Raw genomic sequence first — 21,416 nt, 5'->3', positions numbered from 1 at the left:
TGTTCCCTACAAATGAATGTGAGCAGCCATTTGTCACTTTCCTACATTTACCTCTTGAAATACTATACCTCATTGTGTCTATTGAAAGAGCTTAAAGGGGCTGTTGTAGCCAGTGATTTAGTATAGGTGTGGAGACATGAGCTTTCTTTAGAAGCTTAAAAAAAAAAATGGGGGACTACATTCTGAAATGGAGAGCTGGCCCTTTTCAGTGGGCCAAAGCAAAGTTTTTCCATTCATCCCATGTGTGAATTGGAGTAGTACCAGTTTAAATGTATAGTTAAGATGGTCTGAATTGGGTATCTGTATCCAAGATCTGACTCTGTCCTCCTGGCCAGAGTCCACGTACCTAATGACTCATTTGAGCTTCTAGACTGTTCTGGCTACAATTCCAGTTCCTTAGGAAGAAGTCAAAAAGATGACAAAAAGATAACATCCATTCCTCTTCTCCAGTGTGCACGTTAGGTCAGTGGGCTGTGGCAGGGTGGTGTGATGCTCAAAAGGACAAGGAGTGATATCTTGGAGTGCAGCGTTCTTAAGTTGTGTCCCTAGCAGTAATCTCGATCTCTGGAAGAAACAAAAGAGCTCTAAATTTTAATGTAAGCAGTCTGACTGAACACTACCACAGGCTGCTTTATTCTGGAGCCAAAGGCTTAAGTGGCAACACTCCTGTCTGCCTTGTGGACTTGAGGTGTTACCCAGTGTTGTGTCAGTATGTCACGGTCTTTCCTGCTCTTGTCCACTAGGCCCAGGGCTGCTACTTACTACCTACTCATGTGGTAGGTGTGTTTTCTTGTATCTTCTCCCCATTTTCCAAAGACAGGCCAGTGGATCTGCTGTGCATGAGGCAACGGGCCCAAGCCTACCCCTTTGAGCTAAAAACTCAACATATTAATGCAACCTGACCAGAAAAATATTTAAGCAAATGGCTGTGGTTCCCTTTATTATTCTCCCACTGTTGCAGATAACTGTCCTGCTGCTGAGAGTAGGATTGTCAGCAATCCTAGAGAATAGCCCTCTTTGATCTCTGCTGTTATGTATCTATCTAGATCTCATTTTTTTGTCCCTTTCCCCATAGATGGGCTGTTTTCTCTCGGTGCTCTCTAGGGATGGAGAAACCAGCAGGAATCTTTGCACAAGGAGTGCAGTTGAGACATGCTAGTTCACAAGAACCTTGTGTTAGGAAAAAGCAAACCACTTACATGTAGGTGTAAGAGCCCTTGTCTTTCTCCTTTTCTGCCATGTAGGTTCATTTGCTCCAGGCCTATTTCTGTGTTCTTACCAGTAAGCTCTACGCTACCACTTTCCTCCTGCTGGAGCCTCTGTTAGGGAAAGTATAGGATTCTGGTTGCACCCTCCACATTTTGCTGTCATTGATTATCTCCCACCTGTCAAACAAAAACCAGCAGGTGCATCATGCTTTCTGACCTGCTGGTCTTGCGACTGGCTTCCCTGCAGCCACCTCACTAGTGCATGACAAAAGGTCCCAGCAGAGACCTGTGACAGGCAATAGGAACAGGGTGTGTACCTTGGTCTCCATTTTAAAGGAAGGGCAGGCTAGGCAGCAACATCAAGGCTTCTAGCAGATTTATGGGAGTTCGATGGGCAAAGGTAACTGGATTATCGAAGTAAAATATAAGAGACCTGCTATTCTTAACTTCTGTGGGGTGGCCTATTTTCTGTAGATGGAGATGCAAGAATGCCAAGTGTACAAGCTTGCTAAGGTTTGAGTGCAGTTAGACCTACCCACACCCTCAGAGGCTGTGGAGGGGAGACAAAGCCTCAGTTTTTCTTAAGTCAGCCATTCCATTATGGTTAACTTTAGCAAAAAGAGAGAACATAAAACCTGGGTGACTGTGGCTGTAAGATAAGGGCATCTACAGAAAAATGGCTAATGGTTGTTGAGCTGATAACAAACTTTAGCTAGTACCAATCTGAGTACACTGGTTTTACATCAGTTACCAAGCATTAGTTCTGCTGAGAGATTGTGAGGATAAGAGATGTGGCCTAAAATGAGAGCACTGCAGTTCCCCTTTGTGAAAGTCTCTTAAAATCCAGAGGAAGGTCCTGCATATATGCATGCATATATGCAAACATGCACTACCTTTTTTTTTTTTTTTTTTTTTTTTTTTTAAGGAAAAATCTGTCTAATTATGACAGTCCTCTGCCTTCTCAGAGCACCCAAAACAAGCAGCATGAAAAGTGCTATGGCCATGACACGGTGTAGTTTACTGAGTTTGGTTCAGTATTTGTTAGTCATACATGCTGCTCTCAAGCTAAGTGCCCCCTGCCCTCTCCCCCAAACATTATATCTATTTTGCAACTACCTGTGCAATACATTTAGACTGGCTGCATGTGGAGCCTTTAAGTTTCAACCAGCTATGAAGTTATTGCTCCAAAATGTGTGCAGGTGACCCCTGCTTAGCGCTGTTTTGCTATAACACTTGTTTTACATCGATACCTGATTCCACTTAGTGCTCAGTGAGTTTTGTTATAATGCTCACAGGCATTGTACAGCTGCCAGCAGGTTTTACTTAATGCTGTTCTACTTAATGCTCAGTTTTTTGGAAACCAATTAAGAGTGCTAAGCAGGGGGTGTCTGTAATAACTTTGGAGCTGGTTTCTATCCAGTTTTAATTTGCAATGTGGGAGACCACAGCTGCTGTGCTTTTCCAGCCACTCAGGTGCACAATACACCCCTGGGGCAGAGAGTCCTGCAGATGTGGCACAACTGGCACTGAGAGCTGCAGGGATCTCTGGCTGCTTAGACATGGGAAAAAAAAAAACCCCAAAAAGTTTGATGACACATGCCCCCCCAGACTGCAGTACAGGCTCAAATTTATGCATCTGTATAGATCAGGCACTTCAGTGGGGCTTTTTGGTGCTTTTATGAAATAGCTGATAGAATCAGTGATGCCTCTTCCAGTAAAGTGCTGTTTCATTTCATTTTTTTTCTCCCTACATCTGTAAGTGGGCTCAGTGCCCCGGAGCCCCTCCATGACTAGAAGCCCTATCAGCAAAGGGGTTCCCAGCCATGGAAGCCTGCTTCTTGCTGGTGCTGTGGGCCCTGGGATTGGACTCCCCCTGCACCAGCTTTAAGATGCAATGGGATCTAGTGCATGATCTCACAATCATGCCTCCTGACATGCACGTGGCATGGCAGGAAGCACAGTTGAATGGATCATGCATTATATCTCATCATGCCTTTACCTGCACATGTAGAGGGGGCCTAAGAGAGAGCATCATAGGTGCATCTCCTTTCCCTGTGTTCTCAACTCATTCCAGCCTATGGAGCAGAGAACACTCACTGGTGGGTCTTTGCAGCCAAGCCTGCTCTGACAGCTGGGAGTGTGGGATCTAAGCAGAAAGGCTATAGCAGATGGGCAGTCTACTGCCCAAATCTGCACTTCTAACACAGTACACACGCATTGCACTTGGCTACAATAGTGGCTGTGCTGGTTGGTATTAGAGTTAGAATGTATGGCTGCTACATCCTGTTACTGTTACCAGAGCTGCTACCTGTTGCTTTTCCCAGAGCTGCCCTAGCACATTCAGAACTGAAGATGGAATAAATCTGAGTCTGAGAAGCTTTCATCTTTGTTACCATTTTGCAAGCCAACCTAACAGCTGCCTGAACTTGTCTGGGGCTCCTCCACATTGGGAAACACTGTCCCATATCTCCCTTCCTTCTTGAGGTTTAAAGAGAAAATCCTACTTGTTGGACAGTCTTTATTTGTAAATAAAGTCAGAAGTAGGAATCTCTCAAACACCAGGATCACAGGCCCCATGACAGGCTCACTTTCCATTACAAGGGTGATTAATCCTCTGTGACACAAGGGCTGCACATAGTCATATCCAGTTACATTAACTTTTTAAGATAAAAGAATAATTGATGAGCTGTTTGCATACTTATACTGCTCTTCAATAAACCAGTAGGTACTGTTGAATGCCTGGCAGTACTTTGTGTGGTTGATTGGTTTGATCCTTGGCCTGCAGATAAGGGAAAAGGCTAGTATGAGGCCGTGCTGAAGACCCTCTGTAGACAATATGTGGCTCTCAGCCCAGGACAGTTCTGTTCTTTTCTGAAACAGGAAGGTTGGTAGTGCACAGTTGACCATGATTTGATGAGACTGATTCTTAGCAGTTCAGGTGACTTTAAAAGGAACCAGACATGTGATCTTTTGTGGGTGGGAGTGCACGTACTCTCATGAGGGACATTTCAGAGAAATGTACCCCCTAAGGCTAAGCCCAACACTACACTGTATGCAAGGGCTCCCAACCTTCCCCTCTGTGCTATGTCAGAGAGAAAATACACAGTTTGGTCTTTTATCCATTTTTACTCCCTCCACTGCTGTCCCCGAAAGAGCAGTCACTATTACAAGTAGTGCCCTCATCGTTTCTTTCACTTCTGGAACATCAATGCAAAAACAACTGGTATATATCTTGGACCAGCTGATGTTTCTGCACAAAGTTTTGGCAGTTGGAAGATAAGAGTGGAGATAATCCCAGTAGTTTGAACAGCCTCAAATCACTGGCACTGAATCAGTTTTTCTTTGCTGCTACTTCTGCCACAGGCCACGCAACCCGGATGTGGTATGGCTCTAGTTCTTCTGGACCAATCTGGTCTGGAGCACTTCCCATAAGATCATATCCCTTGAAGGATTTGGGGAAAGCTATGACATCTCGGATACTTGGAGCTCCAACGATGAGACAGATCAACCTGTCAAGTCCTAAAAGTCGGCAACAGAATAGGTTACTTGCATGTTTTCTTTGGCAAGCTGGTACCGAACAGGTATAGTATAGACACATTGGAGGGACCTGGGGAACAAAAGTAATTAGGCGACTGGAGGAACTGGTTTGTATGGAAAGATCAAGGGTGATACACAAGTTTTAGTTTAAAATCTACCCCCAAACTTGCAAGTTTCTAAAAGGAAAATGCTACATAGTCATTGTATAGTGAACAAATCACACTGAATTCAAAGCATTTTTTATTTAATTCCTACATTTTTGCAAACTTCAGCAATCTCAGGTGCAAACTTCCTGCCTTGTTTTGTTTTTTCCTGGCAGAAGATGTGACATCGTAAGCACCCCAGAGACGAAAGGAAGCTCACAGCTTGGATTTTTCAGCAACTTTACTACTCTCACCTCTCTGGAGTTTTAAGAACACGCTCTTAAATGTTTAGAGCCTCTCCCAATTCACCCCACAGAGCTAAATATACATAAGTTTGATGCAGCAACAGCCATGTAAGAATTAAAAGTCTAAGAGGGCGAGACAATTAACAGACATAAAATGGGTGGAAACAAGAAGGGAGAGGCCTGAGTGGCAAAAAGGAGCAATGGGATGATATTAATATGAAGGATTTAGGATTAAATTCTGTGCTGACATGATCCAGGAAACAGGAACTGAGTCATTGCTCAGAACATTTTAAGACATGCTGCACAAATCTTACAGACATGCAGTTGTAGGGAAATAATTCTGGGACAATGGAAGAGATGACCAGTTTCTATGAGCATGCTATTTTGAGGGCCATGGTCAAGAATCACTCTCAGAAACCACTTGCCCAAGCCCAACTCTAAGATAAGGACTGTAAGAAACACATCAGTACATCTGGGGCTGGGTGGTCAGAAAACTGCCCTCCTCCTCATATACCAGCTGTTGACCTGGGAGCACTGTTCATGCCTCTCTGGTGTTACCAGGTTAAGAGCTGCTAAGGATTCAGCTCCTGTCTGTAAGTTGCAGGCTGGATGAAGAGAAACAAAGTGCCTCAGGTTCACATAAGCGTGAAATAACTAGAATGGCAATTTCCATCTCACAGGCAGGGCAGGGTTAGCCTCTCAGCATTTAGTTTTTTCCTCTGATTTGGGAATAGACATGCCAAAGGAAAGTATCACTACTATGGCTGCTTGATGAAATGTATCAGATAGGGATTGGCTCAAATGCACTTACCTAAAGCAATTCCTCCGTGCGGGGGTGCTCCACATGCCAAAGCCTCAAGCAGGTGAGAAAGCAGCTCAGGGTCCTCCTGGAATGTGACATGAAAAGGGTCCTTCTCAGGAACAGGCACTTTTTATTAGCAGGGAGGAGGCAGTTGGTTTGGCAACCATTAATCCTTCCAGTTTGTGGTGTATGTGTGGGAGGTAACCCAGACCTTCAATGCTTCAATGCCTAGGCAGGACTAAGGAGGAGTGGAGGCTGCCCAGACCCTTCCACCCCAACTTTAGGCCATTGAGACAGAATCCAAATGCTAGACTAAGTCAAGACATTTGGTGCCTCCATGACTGCTGTTGTATAAACATCTAGGAACTGAACCTAGATGTCCTGTGTGGTAGACAAGGATTCTACCACTGTACCACAGGGGACTCCAGTGAGGGTAGAGATGGAGAAGGAAGGCTAAGTCAACTACCTTTCAGTGTGAGCATCCCATGTCATTAGCTGCAGTACTGTGGGGCAATATTCACTTGCTACCTCTATTTCTAACAAAACGGAGCCACCTCATGATGCCTAACAAAGCACCCTGTAATCCCAAGTAGTAACTGTCCCCCTCCAGGACAGCTGTCACATGCATTGTTTACTATATGGCACTATTTTAAAATGCAGCACTAATTTTAATTCTACACTGGAAACAAATCAAACAATTATTCACTCAATGTTCTAGTTACATTTAATAATCACAATCCATACTGACACACTGGGAATTAAAGAAAGATTCTGTAACCCAGTAAAAAGTGGCTCACTTTAACCGAAATGGAGGCTACACTGTACAGGAACGAGAAACCAGGAAAACACTTCTCTCTGTGAGAACGGTCACAAGCTGGCAGAGGGCAGGTTTAGGCTAGATATCAGGAGGCGCTACTTCACTGTCAGGGCGGCTAGGATCGGGAACCAACTTCCAAGAGAAGTGGTGCAGGCTCCTACCCTGGGGGTGTTTAAGAGGAGGTTAAATGAACATCTTGCTGGGGTCGTTTGACCCCAGTATTATTTCCCGCCATGGCAGGGGGTCGGACTAGATGATCTACTCAGGTCCCTTCTGACCGTGGAAACTATGAAACTCCAGGACTTCCACACCTCACCAGGGAAAAGGTGGAATTAACATGCCACCCCCAATCAAGCTGGGATCTGTAGTGTAGCCTACTGGATAAAGCACTTGCTTGGAACTCAGGAAACCCAGGCTCTACCACTGACCTGCTGGGTGACCTTGGGCAAGTCACTTGCCCTTTCTGTGACCCAGCTTTCCCACTGGTGCGTGACAGGCACTTTAAAATCTACAGAAGAAAAGCACTGCATAGGAGCTAAGGACTACTATCATGTTCACAAGTGCTCTCAGGAGCCAAGGATATTCTTGAGTTATGTACACACAGAGATGACATTTACAGGTGTGACTACCAAAAAGCATTAGCACGAGCAAGATCCATAGGCCCCTATCCCTTTATATTTCTACAACTGATATTTTAAATGCGTGGAATTTAAAAATCCCAAGACAGCCGAGAAAGCTTTTGCAGGCTGTTACCTTCAGCACTTTCTCCAGAACAAAACGCTGCTGCTGTGCATTGTGAATTCGGATGGAGCCACCTCCAATCTCACTGCCATTCAGTACCAGGTCATAGTGCTGGCTACGGACCTGAGAAGAAAGGAGAACAAACTGAACAAGTGCATTAGCACAGCAGAGCTGCACTCTTCTGTACTCAGATCCATTGTCAAACAGATTGCAAACAAGCAATTGTTGAAGAATAAGATGCTGAAACTTTGCTTTATCAGTGCATTCTCAGGCATTTTGCAGGAGTCTGACAAAAGGCTTAGAGAACTAAACAGTAAAACTTTCCCCATAGAATTCCCCTGGGTGTATCAGATTTTGTGCTTCGGCAAACGATGGACTGTTGATCTGGTGCAAAGCCATCTATACTCAACAGGAAGACAAATTTATTTCTATGGACTTTGGCATCAGGTCCCAACAGCACTGCACAAAGGCAGCCATAATGTAAGCATCTCCCCAACACATCTCTTCCAGTGCCTCCGCTCCTGATGTGCTATGCCCCTTGTCATTCCACTCCAGGGAACCATCCACAGCTGTCCATGCCTTCACTCCTGATTGGTGACATGCTCAGTAAGCATTCTCCTTCAGATTGTATCATGGGTCAGACAAGCACAAGCTAAAGACTCTTATAACCACTGTTTACAGCTCTTTTCATTGTATCTATTCATATCAAAGATTTTAGGGTAGGGATAAGCACACCAAATTAAAGCCATTTCTGCTGCCATGATCCCAAATAAATATCTGCTTGTTATGCAAGTCTGCCTATGGTATGCAACGCTGAAAATAACTCAGAACCCTCTCTTTTCGCCCTGGGGCATAATAAACCATTGCACTGTCCCTGTAAATCCCCCTTACACCTCAAAAACTCCCACACACCCAGCTTGCAATCTAAGTGTGTCCCCTTAAGCTGAAACAGATTGATTTAGTAAGTGCTCCAATCCTTGGCACACTGCAGATGAAGCTGAACCCATCCTCAGTAACTCCAGGGGAAAAACCAGGCCAGCTGACTTCCAGTAGCCACCAGAAGCAAGTATTTCCCATTTACCCAGTGGAGATAAATTAGCTTTGAGGGTGACACATACTTTGGTGTTTATTAGCTTGGGGTAACCTTAAATACATCTCTTCTGAGCCAGTACGTAGTTTAGACCCCTTGATACAATAGCTATGATTACACCTTGCCCACTGTTTCAGGAAATTTCCACATAGAAAACTAGGCCAATGTGAAGGGTCTAGTTACCTTTGTGGGCTCAGAGTAGAGGAGGCTGGTGTCAGATGGGTGGGGAGCTGTGAAGGGGTGGTGAGCAGATTCCAGTTCTGCAGGCTTCTCTTCCTTGGGAAGGAACAGGGGGAAATCCACCACCCACAGGAAGTGGAAAGCAGTGGGATCCCGGAGCACTAGTCCTGTTGCCTCCAGAAGGGTAGCACTCTCCAGGCGCAGATTTCCTAATACAGAGCACTGCCAACCAGATAGAAAAAAGAATCCAGTTTAATGACATGACCAGAAAGGTTTACTAAGGGCCCCATTGTTCCTGGAGCAGGGAAACTGCTTTCCAGGGACAGCATTATGTGCAGAAACCATCATGTCTGTTTCACTGTATATTTGCAATAGCCATCTTTCAAAGTACTGGTTCACCTCTTGTTAACACAGCCAATGTTAGTACTCAGAATTTCAGCTGCTGTGAAAGAGTGGTCCAGGGGGTGCTAGATACTGTGTACCTAAACACTGTTCTCACAGGGCCAATGACATAGCTGAGCAGTGAGGCACAGTATAAAAACACCACAAAATATTCTGCACCTCACAGCATCTCTCGTGCCCTGGTCTCAAGGCAGTTTATAGACTTTAATGATTTCTCATAACAACCATGCAACATTATCCACATTTTACACAGTTAGAAATAGAGGTGGAGTGAAAGTTACTGTTACAGAAAAAGTCAATGGTAAAGCCAAAAATACAATCCTACATTAATTCACAGCTTCCTGGTTTTAATAATTAGATACCAACATGTCCCTGGTGAGCCACTGCTAGAACTGTAAGCACTGTTTCTAAAGTGCATTTGAATCAAGAATTGCCCATCTTGAAGTGCAAGGGACAGGGCCCCGAGGTGACAGGTCCATCAGTCAACTGACCTCCATTACATTGATTTACATCAGCTGAGTATACGACCCCAGGAACAGACTATGAATTTCTTGGGGTTTCACCACTATGCCAGGTATGCGTTCTGTTGTAAAAACTTTCTTTGGGCTCAGCAAGATAAGCATTGCAGTCCCAGTTGCAACAGTGATCTGATCAACGAAGCGTCAAGCTCATTTAAAGCCACATTACCACAAGCCAGCCAGGCTTTAAGGAAAAAGCTAGAACAGGGATCCCATGGGTATGGGATTCTGAATTCACAAAGTGATCTAGAGAAAAGAATGGTTCCTCTCTTTGGGTTCATGCCTCATAATTCTGGAAAGTAGAAGGAACCTGAATAGACAAACAACTTGTTAGTTGCTGCTGCTTGCTTGGAAGGCTGCATATCTCTGAGTAGGGTGCAGAAAAGGCAGCTCTGTCAGAAACTAGAGATACAATTTGGGACAGGTCACCTAAACTCATTGTGTTTCCCATCACCATATGTAAAATGGGGTATTGTGAGACTTCATTCATAAACCTCTGCATCCTAAGCTGGAGGGAACTGGAGAGGCCAGGTATTGTGAATATAACCAGTGATGTTCAGTTCCAAGACAAGGAATTTCCCTACCGCTTTCTTGTGTTCTCCAGCTGCCAGCAGCACTACATCATCCACCTGAATGTTCAGGGCTCTGATGAGTTCTGACTGCTGCTCCCTGTTGAGAAATTTACTCATTGGAGACTTCAGGCTCCCATCAGGTCCCAGGACCAAGTGTAAAACTTCCTACAACAAGAGACAGGCACAAATAAGAAGTAGGTTAATTGCCTGTAATACATTCCCATGAGAGATGCAGTGCAGAGTCAAAAACTGTCTTAAAGTAGGAAGTGCCTTTTAAAAACCTTCCACATCAGATGTCTTCCTTCTTATAAACCTCCTTCAAATATTTACCATTTCATTTATGAGTGTTCAAGGACAGAGTAGAGACACATAGAACTACTATGCAATAAACACAGTTGTCAGACTTCTTATTGTCAGAGGCCAACACTACCTCTAGTGACATAAATTTTCATACATATGGGTACAGAATTTAATCAACTGTTCTGTCTTGTAGCTGCTTGTAAATTCCCTGTATTACTTTAGATACAGTTGCTACCAGCCCCTTTCAAATGAATTCTTTACATTATACACATGGTTGCGACTTACCTGATTAAACCGGGATTTTGCAGTTTCCTTTAAAGACTCAAGATTTTTATTTTGAAGACATCTCTGGGGAAAAAGAATGACCAAGATCTTAAAAAGGAGTTATATCTACTCCTGCATACAACTCTTGATTTTAAAGCTACTCTGGTTTTAAAATGTTCAACATTCCAGTTTTGCATGTGTTTTAATATATAAAGCAGTGCCACTTACTGGTGTGCCATCAATTTGCACCTTTCACTGTTACACTTGCAACAGCTAGTGAGAAACAGGCCAAAGCATCCTATTCCACAATTCAAAATTGGGTCTTTAGGATTTCTTCAGGTACACTGCATCTGTTACAACAGTGTCAAGAGACAAACCAGTATCCACCAGCTTTCGCGCCACCCAGCATGTATTTTATTGGACAAGTTTACTTTATTCCTGTATGAAAAACAACCCTCATAGCACTGTAATCACATCACAACCTTTCATTTCTTACATAATTGTGATATAAGCATTTTTGTTGTAAAATAATGTCCTGAATCATTTAGGGTATGTAATGTGTTGAGTTCTCACCAGCCCTGGAAGGAACAATACTGAACACGAACCTGTTTCAGAATCCAGTTCATTATCCAGATGCAAAACACAGCAGCTCTCGCCTAACCAAAGCTAGCTATAAACTTCACAGACCTTTCCCTGCTCTTCTCCAACCTTAACGCTCTGGCCACCCTTTGGCTGCCTTCCTAAAGTGAATGTGTCACCTACTGTCCAACCCCACAGTCTCAGATGGGAGGCAGTTGATCAGTCACAGGTAGCAGTGGGCCACACAACTTTCAAAAGGGGCCAGTTACGCTGTGGCAGGAGCAAGGTAATTATTGAATGATGATAAATTCAAATCAGTAGAACTCATTCATTTCTAAACATTTATCATCTTTGCACTGAGCTTTGCTAGCAATCACATACAAACACATCACTTACCATCCCCTGAGGAACACAAATGGCTTTGACGGTGCCTTGGGGCTTCCTGAGAACATTCTGAATTAATCCAATGTCCACACTCCTGAACAGATCACTGACATCAATTATCTGAGAGAGGCAAAGAGCACACACAAAAATAAGGCAATACTAACAGGGCCCCATGTTGAGGAAATGGTTTTGGTATCCTCCACCTGCTTCCATACCAGCCCCTCTGGATGGCTGGGTTTGCTCTGAGAAACCACAGGGTGTTTATAAAACTGAGGGAGCACAGCACTAACAAACTTGTCTATGAGCAGTTACAGAAAGGGAATCCAAGAAAAAAAAAAAAGCTCTTTGGAAATCTAGTCACCCTGGAAAGAACAGTGTATAGTAATCAAAATGGTGAAGATACATTTTTAGAGAAGCAGGATACTATCCTGGGTACAGCCACATACATTCATTAAACATTTAGGCTGCTTCTTGCCTGGCTCCCATCAGACCACCTTGCATCAGTGAAGAGTGCAGAAAAGCTTGTACAGTTTCTGAGAATGACTCAGGGACTTCAGTTCCTCAGATTGTTGAGTACTCCTTTCATAAGTGCTAAATCGGCTTTAAAGTAAAAAAATAATGCTCTATGAAAAACCACCAAGACACTGAGCCTCAGTTCTTTTCATTGGCAATATGAAAAATACCTGCACATATCACAGATGATGGAAAAGTCACCTTCAGTCATCTGATCCAAGCATAACAAGGATTGTCATCTGTGTTAATATATCATTAGGGCTGAAGTGAGAAAAAGAGCACCTCCCAAAAAGGGACAGGGGAAAACACGATAGGAGACCCCAAAGCCATACTGCTTCACTGCTTTACCACACTACTGGCCAAGCTTCCCACATTTTAAGGGACCTGCTACAATAATTTCTTGAGCCTTCCAAAACAGTAGAGGTTTTGGCATCAAGAACCCCAACCTTCCACCTGTGTGCAGAATTAAGATTTGAACACTAACTGTTCAAAACTGTTAAGAGGAAGGAGAAAGGATAGATGCTTCTGAGAAAAGAGAGCTCACCTTCATACCAAAGCGAGTGTCTGGCTTATCAGTCCCATAAGCAGCCAGTGCCTCAGCATAGCTCATGGAAGGAAAAGGGATGGTTATGGGGCTTTTCTCTTCAGGCCAAGAATACTGGAGCAGGCCCTCAATCAGCCTCTGGATCCCAGACTTGTCTACAAATGACATCTCAATATCTATCTTAAAGACAGAAGAAGCAGGACATTACACATCCACGGATACCAGGGAAACTGCATTCTTTTCCACCCACCTACCTCCTCTTAGTACCTAAGGGCTTTGTACAAATAAAGATGATTGATTTCAAAATATTGTATGTACCTGAGCAACTGGTGCCTCCTGAGTCTAGCGGGGCACCAGCAGGGCACAACTGGAGGGGGGCAGGGGAGTGCCCCCCAGTGGCCAGTGGCTGAGAATGCTGGTGGCACGACAGCAGAGCCAATTTCAGGGGCAGCACTAGCACTCTCCATGCCCCCCTACCAGCCAGAGCACTCGCTGTCAGGGGAGGCACCAGCACTCTTGGGGGGGGGGCATGTGCCGCCCCCCACCCCGTGCCCCCCACGCCCCTCTTACGCGTCGCCTATGTGTATGTATATACCACAAGCAGAGAGGTAGTTAGCTGTGTTAGTCTATAAGGACACCTCTACATTGCCTTCTGTGTATACCACGCCAGCCTTACATAAAGCATACATCTGTTACCTTGCAGACACAAAATATTGCTCAGTTTATCAGCAATCATCCCCTGCTTAGAAGCTAAATAGCCAGTTAGTGATGCTAAGGACTCTGAGGGAGAGAAGTCACAAGGAAATCCTCAGGAATGAGCAGGACTAACTGGTCTTGTCCAGGTGCCAATGACTATGAAGACAGCTGTACAGCTCCAGCAGGAGGGAAGCAAGCCAAACTTTGAGAGCAGCTCAAATGTCACTACTGGGCCTGATGAACATGGTGCCAAAATTCCCACCAGCTGAAACTCATCTCTGTGGAATCTGAATCCCTCCTTTATCCCAGAGCTCAGTAACCACTTATTAGGCATGTGAAATGCATAGCAACAAGCACAAGGCTTGAAGGATTTTCAAGCTGAATGACTAGGAGCAAGCCTCACACCAACTGGATGGGCTGGACCAACAATACATGCAGCTAGCAATTCCAATCAAGGCTTCCTAACTTGACTGATACCTTGCTAGTGTCATGACTTCAAGAGAGAAAAGTGATACAAAAGGGAAAAGTTACCTGAGTAAATTCAGGTTGTCTGTCTGGCTTTGAACCTTCATCTCGATAGCAGCGGGCAACCTGAAAGTACCTGCAATTGAAATTAAAAGCACCCTAAGCTAAACCATGTGTGAAAAATGGATTACACATTCCATTCATGACAGTTCCTGTAAGGACTCCAAACAGGATGAGCAACTATCCAGCAGAGAGTTGATAATGTCAGGTGGGGATTCCATCAAAGGCAGCAGCATCTCGGGGATTCCCTGTCAGTACTATATTTGTTGCCATTTAAAACTGCTCAACTAAAACAAAACTTCTTTCCCTTCAGGTCTCTATGTTATATTGATCTGTGTTGACAAATCAGTGTATTCAGGAACTGACTTTGGACACATTCCTCTTTGTGACAGGCCAGTAGGGGGCGCTGTTGTGCTGAGCTATCCAGCTCACTGCACCCAGCTCAAAAACCTGGGGTGCCTACGTCCATCCAGACTCCTTTCCAGAGCCCAACAAGCCTGGGGTAATCGCTGCCACCATCCAGGGTCTGGTCTTTGTTAGGGCTCTGTGCCACCCAGGGTATACAGACCCTGTAGATCTTGGGGGTGCTTTGCTCCCAGCAGGATAAATTAGGGGGCTTCTTATAGTCTGAAGCATTAACAGTAGCCTCCTTTAGTCATCTGAGCAAGGGAGCCAAAAGGCTTACTTAATCCCTCTCAAGCAGGTACAGGAAGGCTTGCTGTAATGGATAGCTTTATTGATTGGAGAGGGTAAGCATGGGGAGGGGTACAGGTCAGAGAAGTATCAAAAGAAAAACCCTGAGCAAACAGAAGTGGCTTGGTAGCCTTTTGATATGCTTCTACATCACTTCATCCTAAATTATGAGCTAAAATTTAGGTAAGTTACTCACATTTACATCCAGAGTTTGAGCAAGCTCTTTCTCTGGAGACTGTATGGCTTGTTTGCTGTGTTCTAAAACATGTCTGCTCCTCTTCCTCGATGAGGGACCCTTTAAAAATCTGTTGTGACCTCATCACTAAGTTCCAACCAGAAGCAGACCTACTGGCTGCTGACCGGTGCTTCCAAAAGACATCAGCCCTACCAGGTGAGATGACCAGTAACATGACCTGTGGTTGCAAGAACCTGAGACAGTGGAGAAGCAGGTTCCTCCTCCCATTGGAATTTTTTTTACAGCCTAGCCAGTCACAGAAGCAGGTAACATAGGAAGTGGGTTGCTTACAATAGTGAGGCAGACTGGGGGGTGATTTCTCCACACTCTCAACTGGTCTTCAACCAGTCAGACCTTAAGTTCTGGATCAGTAAGGAGATACCTCAGAAACACCTCCTGATTTTATTGCAGATATGTTCAAAAGTTTTGCATGAATGAACTGTGACCGTGTCTTATCCAGTTCAATCACACACTGTGGTCTTAATTCATCTCAGTAGGAGTTAAGCCATGTAGGTCAGTGCAAGAGAGGAATTCACCATGCTTTCCCTTTTCTGCTCCTCAGCCTTTCCCATCTCCAAGAAGTCTATGTGCATTTATGTTCAGAATCATGATAATATGGAAAATTTTCAGACAGTTTTGAAAATTTCATATGCAAATAGGGGATTTGGTCACACAGCTCCTTAGTCCAGTGGGATTCTTGTGTCTAAATGTCCCTAGATCAATGATGTCTGAACTTCCTGGCCTGTGGGCTGGATGAGCAGTGCCAGGTCTGTCTGTGATCTGGTCTGTGGACCTGATCCAATGTGTGGTACTGGCCCAGCTAGGGCCCACGCAGCCATGTGGGAACAGCTCACACAAGGCCTGATGCACCCAGGTGGAAATGGGCTGCCTGGGACTCAGTCCCATATGGCTGCACTGGACCCTGGCCAAGCCATTTCCAAGTGGCTGCACCGGGCCCTGGCTTAATCCAGCCATATGGGAACAGGGCCTTATCCCTCTGTGGGGGGCTAGCCTGGCCAGGGCCGGTCTAGCTGGGTGGGACTTTGAAATCTGGCAGCATGGGAGCAATAGTAGTGTTAACTGCTACCATTCCCCCACTGCCAAATTTCCAGACCCATGGGTTGGATTATGGGGCTCTGCAGGCTGGATCTTACCTGTGGGCTGGGAGTTGAACACCAGTTAGAAGTCACAGTGAATGATGATAAGACTTTAAGATTCCCCCACTTGAGGTCACTTCAGCTGCAAAACCATTTGCTCTAAGTTCCTGAACAAACACTGAAATCTTTGCCCTCCCCCCCCCCCCAAAATAAAATTAAAAAAAAAAAATAGGGAACAGACCTCTGAGGTCCTTATTTTATAAAAAAGGAGCACTCACCTGTCCAGACCTCCAATCATGAGCAGCTGTTTAAACTGCTGAGGACTCTGAGGCAGAGAGTAGAATTTACCAGGCTCCCTGGAGGGTACCAGGAACTCTTTCGCACCCTAGTATCAAAGATGGAATAAGAGAGGAGAGACTTCTTAATACAGCATACAGCTGACATTTTGTATCTTGCCACATGAGAAGGTTGAGGCAAAAGAACTTCGTAAATTTCAAGAGAGGACTGGACACATAGGGACCCAATTCAGAGCCTACTGAAGTTGATGGCTGATTTTCCAAACTTCAAAAAGCTTTGAATGAGACTCACAGGAACAGGATGAGCACTCTATGAGAATTAGGAACAGTGTATAAAACCTCACATTAACTAAGCATAAGATGGTCATGAGGCAGAGCTTGGAAGTCATCTCTTCCTACGGCACAGAAATTCAGACTTATGCAAATACATGGTGTCAGGGGATTTTACAGGATGTTTTATTTCATTAAAAGATTTAATTATTTTTATTCTTACTTTAGGGCATGGGTACATGAACAACTTATCAGGGTGGGGCCTTTCTGCCCATTGGCTGCTCCGTGGTTACTGTCAGTGCATATGTTATTAAATCACAACTGATGAAAACTAAGTAACAATAACTCAGGCCTCAATAAAATAGGTTTAAGATGCTGCAGCTTAACTTTCATTAGAGATTTGATTCTATTTCATGTACTGTAGTACATTTTTGGAGCATTACAAATGCCAATGACATAAATGAAGCATGAATGGCAAATTCTTTGTTTTCCCTTTCTTTTGGTTAATGGTTGTAGGGTTCTCATCTCTCTGACCTCAACAGAAAACCAGGAAAAAAACTAATGCATATAGTTGCATCGAAGGTACTCTTGGTGATTCCCAAGGTATCAATGCCTGAAGAGCCCAGTTAGCTAAGCCTTGCTGGGAAGATGGATGAGGCAGGTTGGTCAATGCATACTTGAGGCACAGAAACTGGGTTAAATGAATATGAACATCAGAAGACATCTGTCATTAATAACTACTTGGAAAATAATACTGGACCAGATGGACCATTGGCCTGACCTACTCTGCAAATGCAGAGTCGCTGCATCTAAGCTCTAAATAGCTTTCCTGTTTATAGTAGAAATGGATTAATTTTAAAACAAGAAATACAATTTTTGGAATGGGATTGCAGGAGTGAGGGTAGGGACAGGGAAGAAAAGGTTCCCCAGTCTCTCCAAAGAGGAGGAAGAAATGTTTTTCCAGAAAACAGGGAAGAAAAATACTACACAACTTCAAGGTGCTGCTCTCTTTGCAAACAACTACTCAAACACACTACACTTTTATGTTTTTGCAGCTTTATCACCTAGAAATCCCTTTTAGCAAAGAGATCCAAGACCCAGATCTCTCCAAACAGTCCTGCCAGGTTATTGTATTTTTTAAGTGATGATGGACCATGTTCAGAGGTCACATCCCTAGAGGTGTAAGTTTCACTTTACATAAGTTACCCACTAAATGGTTGGAGAGGTAGCCTGTGGCAGGGTAGGATAAAAGACAGAAGAGCTTACCAGCCCACTTTACCTTTCAGCATATTGCTACCTCCTATTAGTTTGCAGCTACGGCATAGGCTTTCTATACACGTCCAAGCTTGTGAGTTACATACAACATACCAACATGAACTTGCACCACCCTGCAAATCCCCTCTGACTCTGAGTTAGGTAGCAGACTCTAGGAGAGCAATGTTGGGTGCATCACTCTTCTGCCCTCAGTTCTACAGTGCAGAGGTGACAAGCAAGAAGAATGCTTGTGGCAAGCTGCCTGTCCCCCATGGCAGATCTAAGCAGAAAGTCAGTCCAGGATTTCTTCAACTGACCTGACTTCAGATGCAGGAACTAGCTATAAATAATGGTTGAAAAGGGGTGGGCAGACAGCTTTTGCAACAGCTAGTGAAAAGAAATTAATCATCACTCTTGCAACCGGAGTCAGTCCCGCTGGTCTGGCCGTTAGTACACTGCACTACCACATATAAAGTGTAGGTGTGAATCTCAGTTACACTATCAGGTTCCACAGGCCATCAGGGTCTCGCAGCAGCAACTTGGTTAGTGCCATGGGGATGAAATACCTGGCATTTTCTCCAGCAAAACTTCTGGAAAGCTACTGAGTAGGCTATGAAATTATTTCTGTCCTCTACTGGAAGAAGGGAGACTGAGGTACCGCCATGAAGGATGACTTAACAATGTTAACAAACTGAGAAGAGTTGGGGAAAACTGTGCACTGAAAACTCTTCAAGGGGCTTCTTTGCAAAAAGGAAAAGGTATACAAGCTCAATACACAAATGCACTGGTTTCCTAATTTGGGAGCCCATCCCTTCCTTCTTTTTCATGTAGTTCAATAACATGGCATTCCCTGTGCCAGGAACAGAACAGCTAAAATTGTCAAGGCCATTTTAGCACTATTAAAGATTATCAGGCAGGGCAAGGATGCTGGTTAAAGAAAATGGTCATAACTTCAGGTTGTTTTCAGAATTCTCTTGTCACTACGGTCAACTAGCTAAAATCCATAGGACCTGGAGGTCAATGGGGGTCTTTCCATTTGCTTCAGTGAGTTGTGGAACAGAACCTCATAGTGGCTTGATCCCACTTCTGTTTCACCAAAGGAAGGTGCTTTAACTGTTGGATTCTGTGCAACTGCAGAGCCAGATCCAGTATCAACAGTGTAGCTTCTGCCCTGGAGATACTCATGGAAGGCCCACTTATTCCAAAAGAACTCTTGTAGTCAGGCACAGACTTATTATAGTGCAGAATCTGGATGAATGTTTGTAACTATCACCACACATGGTAACCCCAGCATACATTGCTACCTTCAGACAACAACTATTCTAAAGGATTAATTTTAATCCACAGGTTTATAAAAGATAAAAAACCTAAACAGAAATGAGAAGAAAAAAGACGTGCATTCATCCCATTGAACTCCCTCACATATGACTTTACTGTTCCCAACAGTATATATGAGTTAGTTAGCTGTATCCCATTTAGTTTTAAAAATTACAAAAGTTGGGGTTTTCCGTTATCTGCTTTCAGAGATCCACAAAAAATGCTACCCCACTATACTTATATGGGCCTTCTTAAATCAATAAGATTATTGTATATCAGTTAAGTATATGGCAGAGCCCATTTTCATCAATTCCTGTGCAATTGCTCTCTATTGTATACAGTAATTAGCTTGCAAAATACAAACCCAGAATACAAGACTTGAAAATACACACTTTCAAATGGGCATACCATGGTGATGTACCAGCTCAGAGATGCATGAGGACAGAATGAAATGCTTGAAGGAATGGGTTTTTGTGGAATCTGGTCCTCCAAAGATGGGATTCACACTCAGCAAAACACATTGCTTTGCAAGAAAGCAGCGTTGGGGGGGGCGTTGATACCAGAAGATTCCCAGTCTTTGCCCAAGACACAGCCTCATGCCTCTAAAGGATCCATTTGATGGATAAGAAGTTGATAGGTAAACAGGTAAATAGTAACATAACTACAAATAAAGACACAGTGGCAGACTAGGATAATAAGTAAATAAGTGATCTGTGTAACCACAGCAGGCCAAAATAACTAGCAGTATACATACCCCTGGGGTTCTCTTAAATAGTGTTGGAGTCTCGACATCCACAAACCCTAAGAAACAAAACATGCTTCAAAAATTAAATAATCAGAGTAGGGGGATGGCATGGTTTGGAACAAGTTGGCTAGTCAGTAGCTCGTCATCTTGAGAGGTGGGGCACAACCTGAAGCTACTCAGCAACCAGTAGACTCATCTAATTCTTTTTAAGACGATTAAGAACTATTTGTGAAGTTACAGCCTGATCCTGAGAGGTGATAAGCACCCACAAATCTCATCTGGACTTGGAGTCTCCAGTTCCCCCTATAAGCTAAAAAGCCTTTTATTAAGCTAACTAAACACTTTAAAATGATCATCAATTTTAAGATGAATGCAGGCCCTTTGAAAAACTGGCTTTTTAATATGCCTGAAGTTAGGCGGCCAGATAATAAGGCATCCAGGATTCACCAACCTCTTGTTAAAATCTTCCCCTTTACTGTATACAGCTCATTCAAAAGTGATCACCTGTGACCTGATAAGGGACTAACTGCTATTGTGCCCTTGAAATATAGCAGCATCCCACTGTAGTCACCATTGAAAGATAGCAAGTCACCATATGAGGGGCCACATGGGGGCTGCACTTGCCTAATGTTCCAACCCATGGTAAGTTTTACAGCAGTAAAAAATGGAAGCAAAAGGAAAAGGAAAAATCCTGAGAATCTGGTACTATTTTTTAGTATTTCTCTTACCATGGAGGTTACAGAGGTATTCCCGCATTCTCATCACCATCTGGGATCTGAGTCGCAGATTGTACTGCATCTGGGAACTGCGTAAGTCCAAGTAACGATACTGCATACGCAAAGTCTCAGATTTCTAAAGAGAAGAGAAGAAAGACTTCAAAAAGCAAAATTAAAACCATGCCCACAACAGCTTCTCCTGAAACTACACTGGAAGGCAAAATGGTAACGAAGGACAATGCATTACTGGGTGTCACTTTTATATATATGCAGGAATGTGTGTGTGCAGTTTGCCTCAAACTGAAGGTTCTTTAATAAAAGCTATGTGGTCTAAACTCTGTACTCCAAATCCTTGCTTTTCTCTGTGCAGGAACAGATCATAACAATCCTCTTTTGAATTTATGGGGCACTTTTCATTCACATATCTCAAACAACTTAAGCAAGCATGATCATACCTATTTTACAGAGGAAGAAACCTAAGGTACAAGAAGTTATGCTTATACTGATGCGACTTATGCAGGATCACACATTCATGCACAGCTTAGCTCTCTTCAGTCTTGGTCCTCACCACTATGCCGTGGACCATATTTTATCAGGGCACTTAATCTGTGACCTGTTATAAACTAGTCAGGGGGGATCAGCAGGCATTGGGGGAGTCACTGTTCTCCCGAGCACTGCCAGGAGTGACCAGGAATAACGGTCACAAGCTGGCAGAGGGTAGGTTTAGGTTAGA

General features: G+C 43.9%; 1 protein-coding gene across 1 annotated transcript in view; it reads right to left on the bottom strand.

The window, feature by feature from the left end:
* Window positions 1–3,711: 3,711 nt before the first annotated feature.
* DARS2 (aspartyl-tRNA synthetase 2, mitochondrial) overlaps window positions 3,712–21,416 on the bottom strand; it is a 25,566-nt gene continuing 7,861 nt past the window's right edge. The window contains exons 6-17 of the mRNA XM_019530856.1: window positions 20,696–20,819; window positions 19,977–20,023; window positions 16,364–16,470; window positions 14,067–14,136; window positions 12,840–13,019; window positions 11,795–11,902; window positions 10,841–10,903; window positions 10,268–10,420; window positions 8,767–8,985; window positions 7,506–7,616; window positions 5,945–6,020; window positions 3,712–4,727 (exon numbers count right to left, since the gene is read on the bottom strand). Of these exons, the coding sequence (XP_019386401.1) occupies window positions 4,540–4,727; window positions 5,945–6,020; window positions 7,506–7,616; window positions 8,767–8,985; window positions 10,268–10,420; window positions 10,841–10,903; window positions 11,795–11,902; window positions 12,840–13,019; window positions 14,067–14,136; window positions 16,364–16,470; window positions 19,977–20,023; window positions 20,696–20,819 (1,446 nt within the window). The 3' untranslated portion in view covers window positions 3,712–4,539. The remainder of the gene's footprint in view (window positions 4,728–5,944; window positions 6,021–7,505; window positions 7,617–8,766; window positions 8,986–10,267; window positions 10,421–10,840; window positions 10,904–11,794; window positions 11,903–12,839; window positions 13,020–14,066; window positions 14,137–16,363; window positions 16,471–19,976; window positions 20,024–20,695; window positions 20,820–21,416) is intronic.

The sequence above is a fragment of the Crocodylus porosus genome, unplaced genomic scaffold (assembly GCF_001723895.1).
Source record: "Crocodylus porosus isolate Cpor-Errol unplaced genomic scaffold, CroPor_comp1, whole genome shotgun sequence".
Classification (NCBI taxonomy): Eukaryota; Metazoa; Chordata; order Crocodylia; family Crocodylidae; genus Crocodylus; species Crocodylus porosus.
This window is presented reverse-complemented; position numbering and strand designations above follow the sequence as displayed.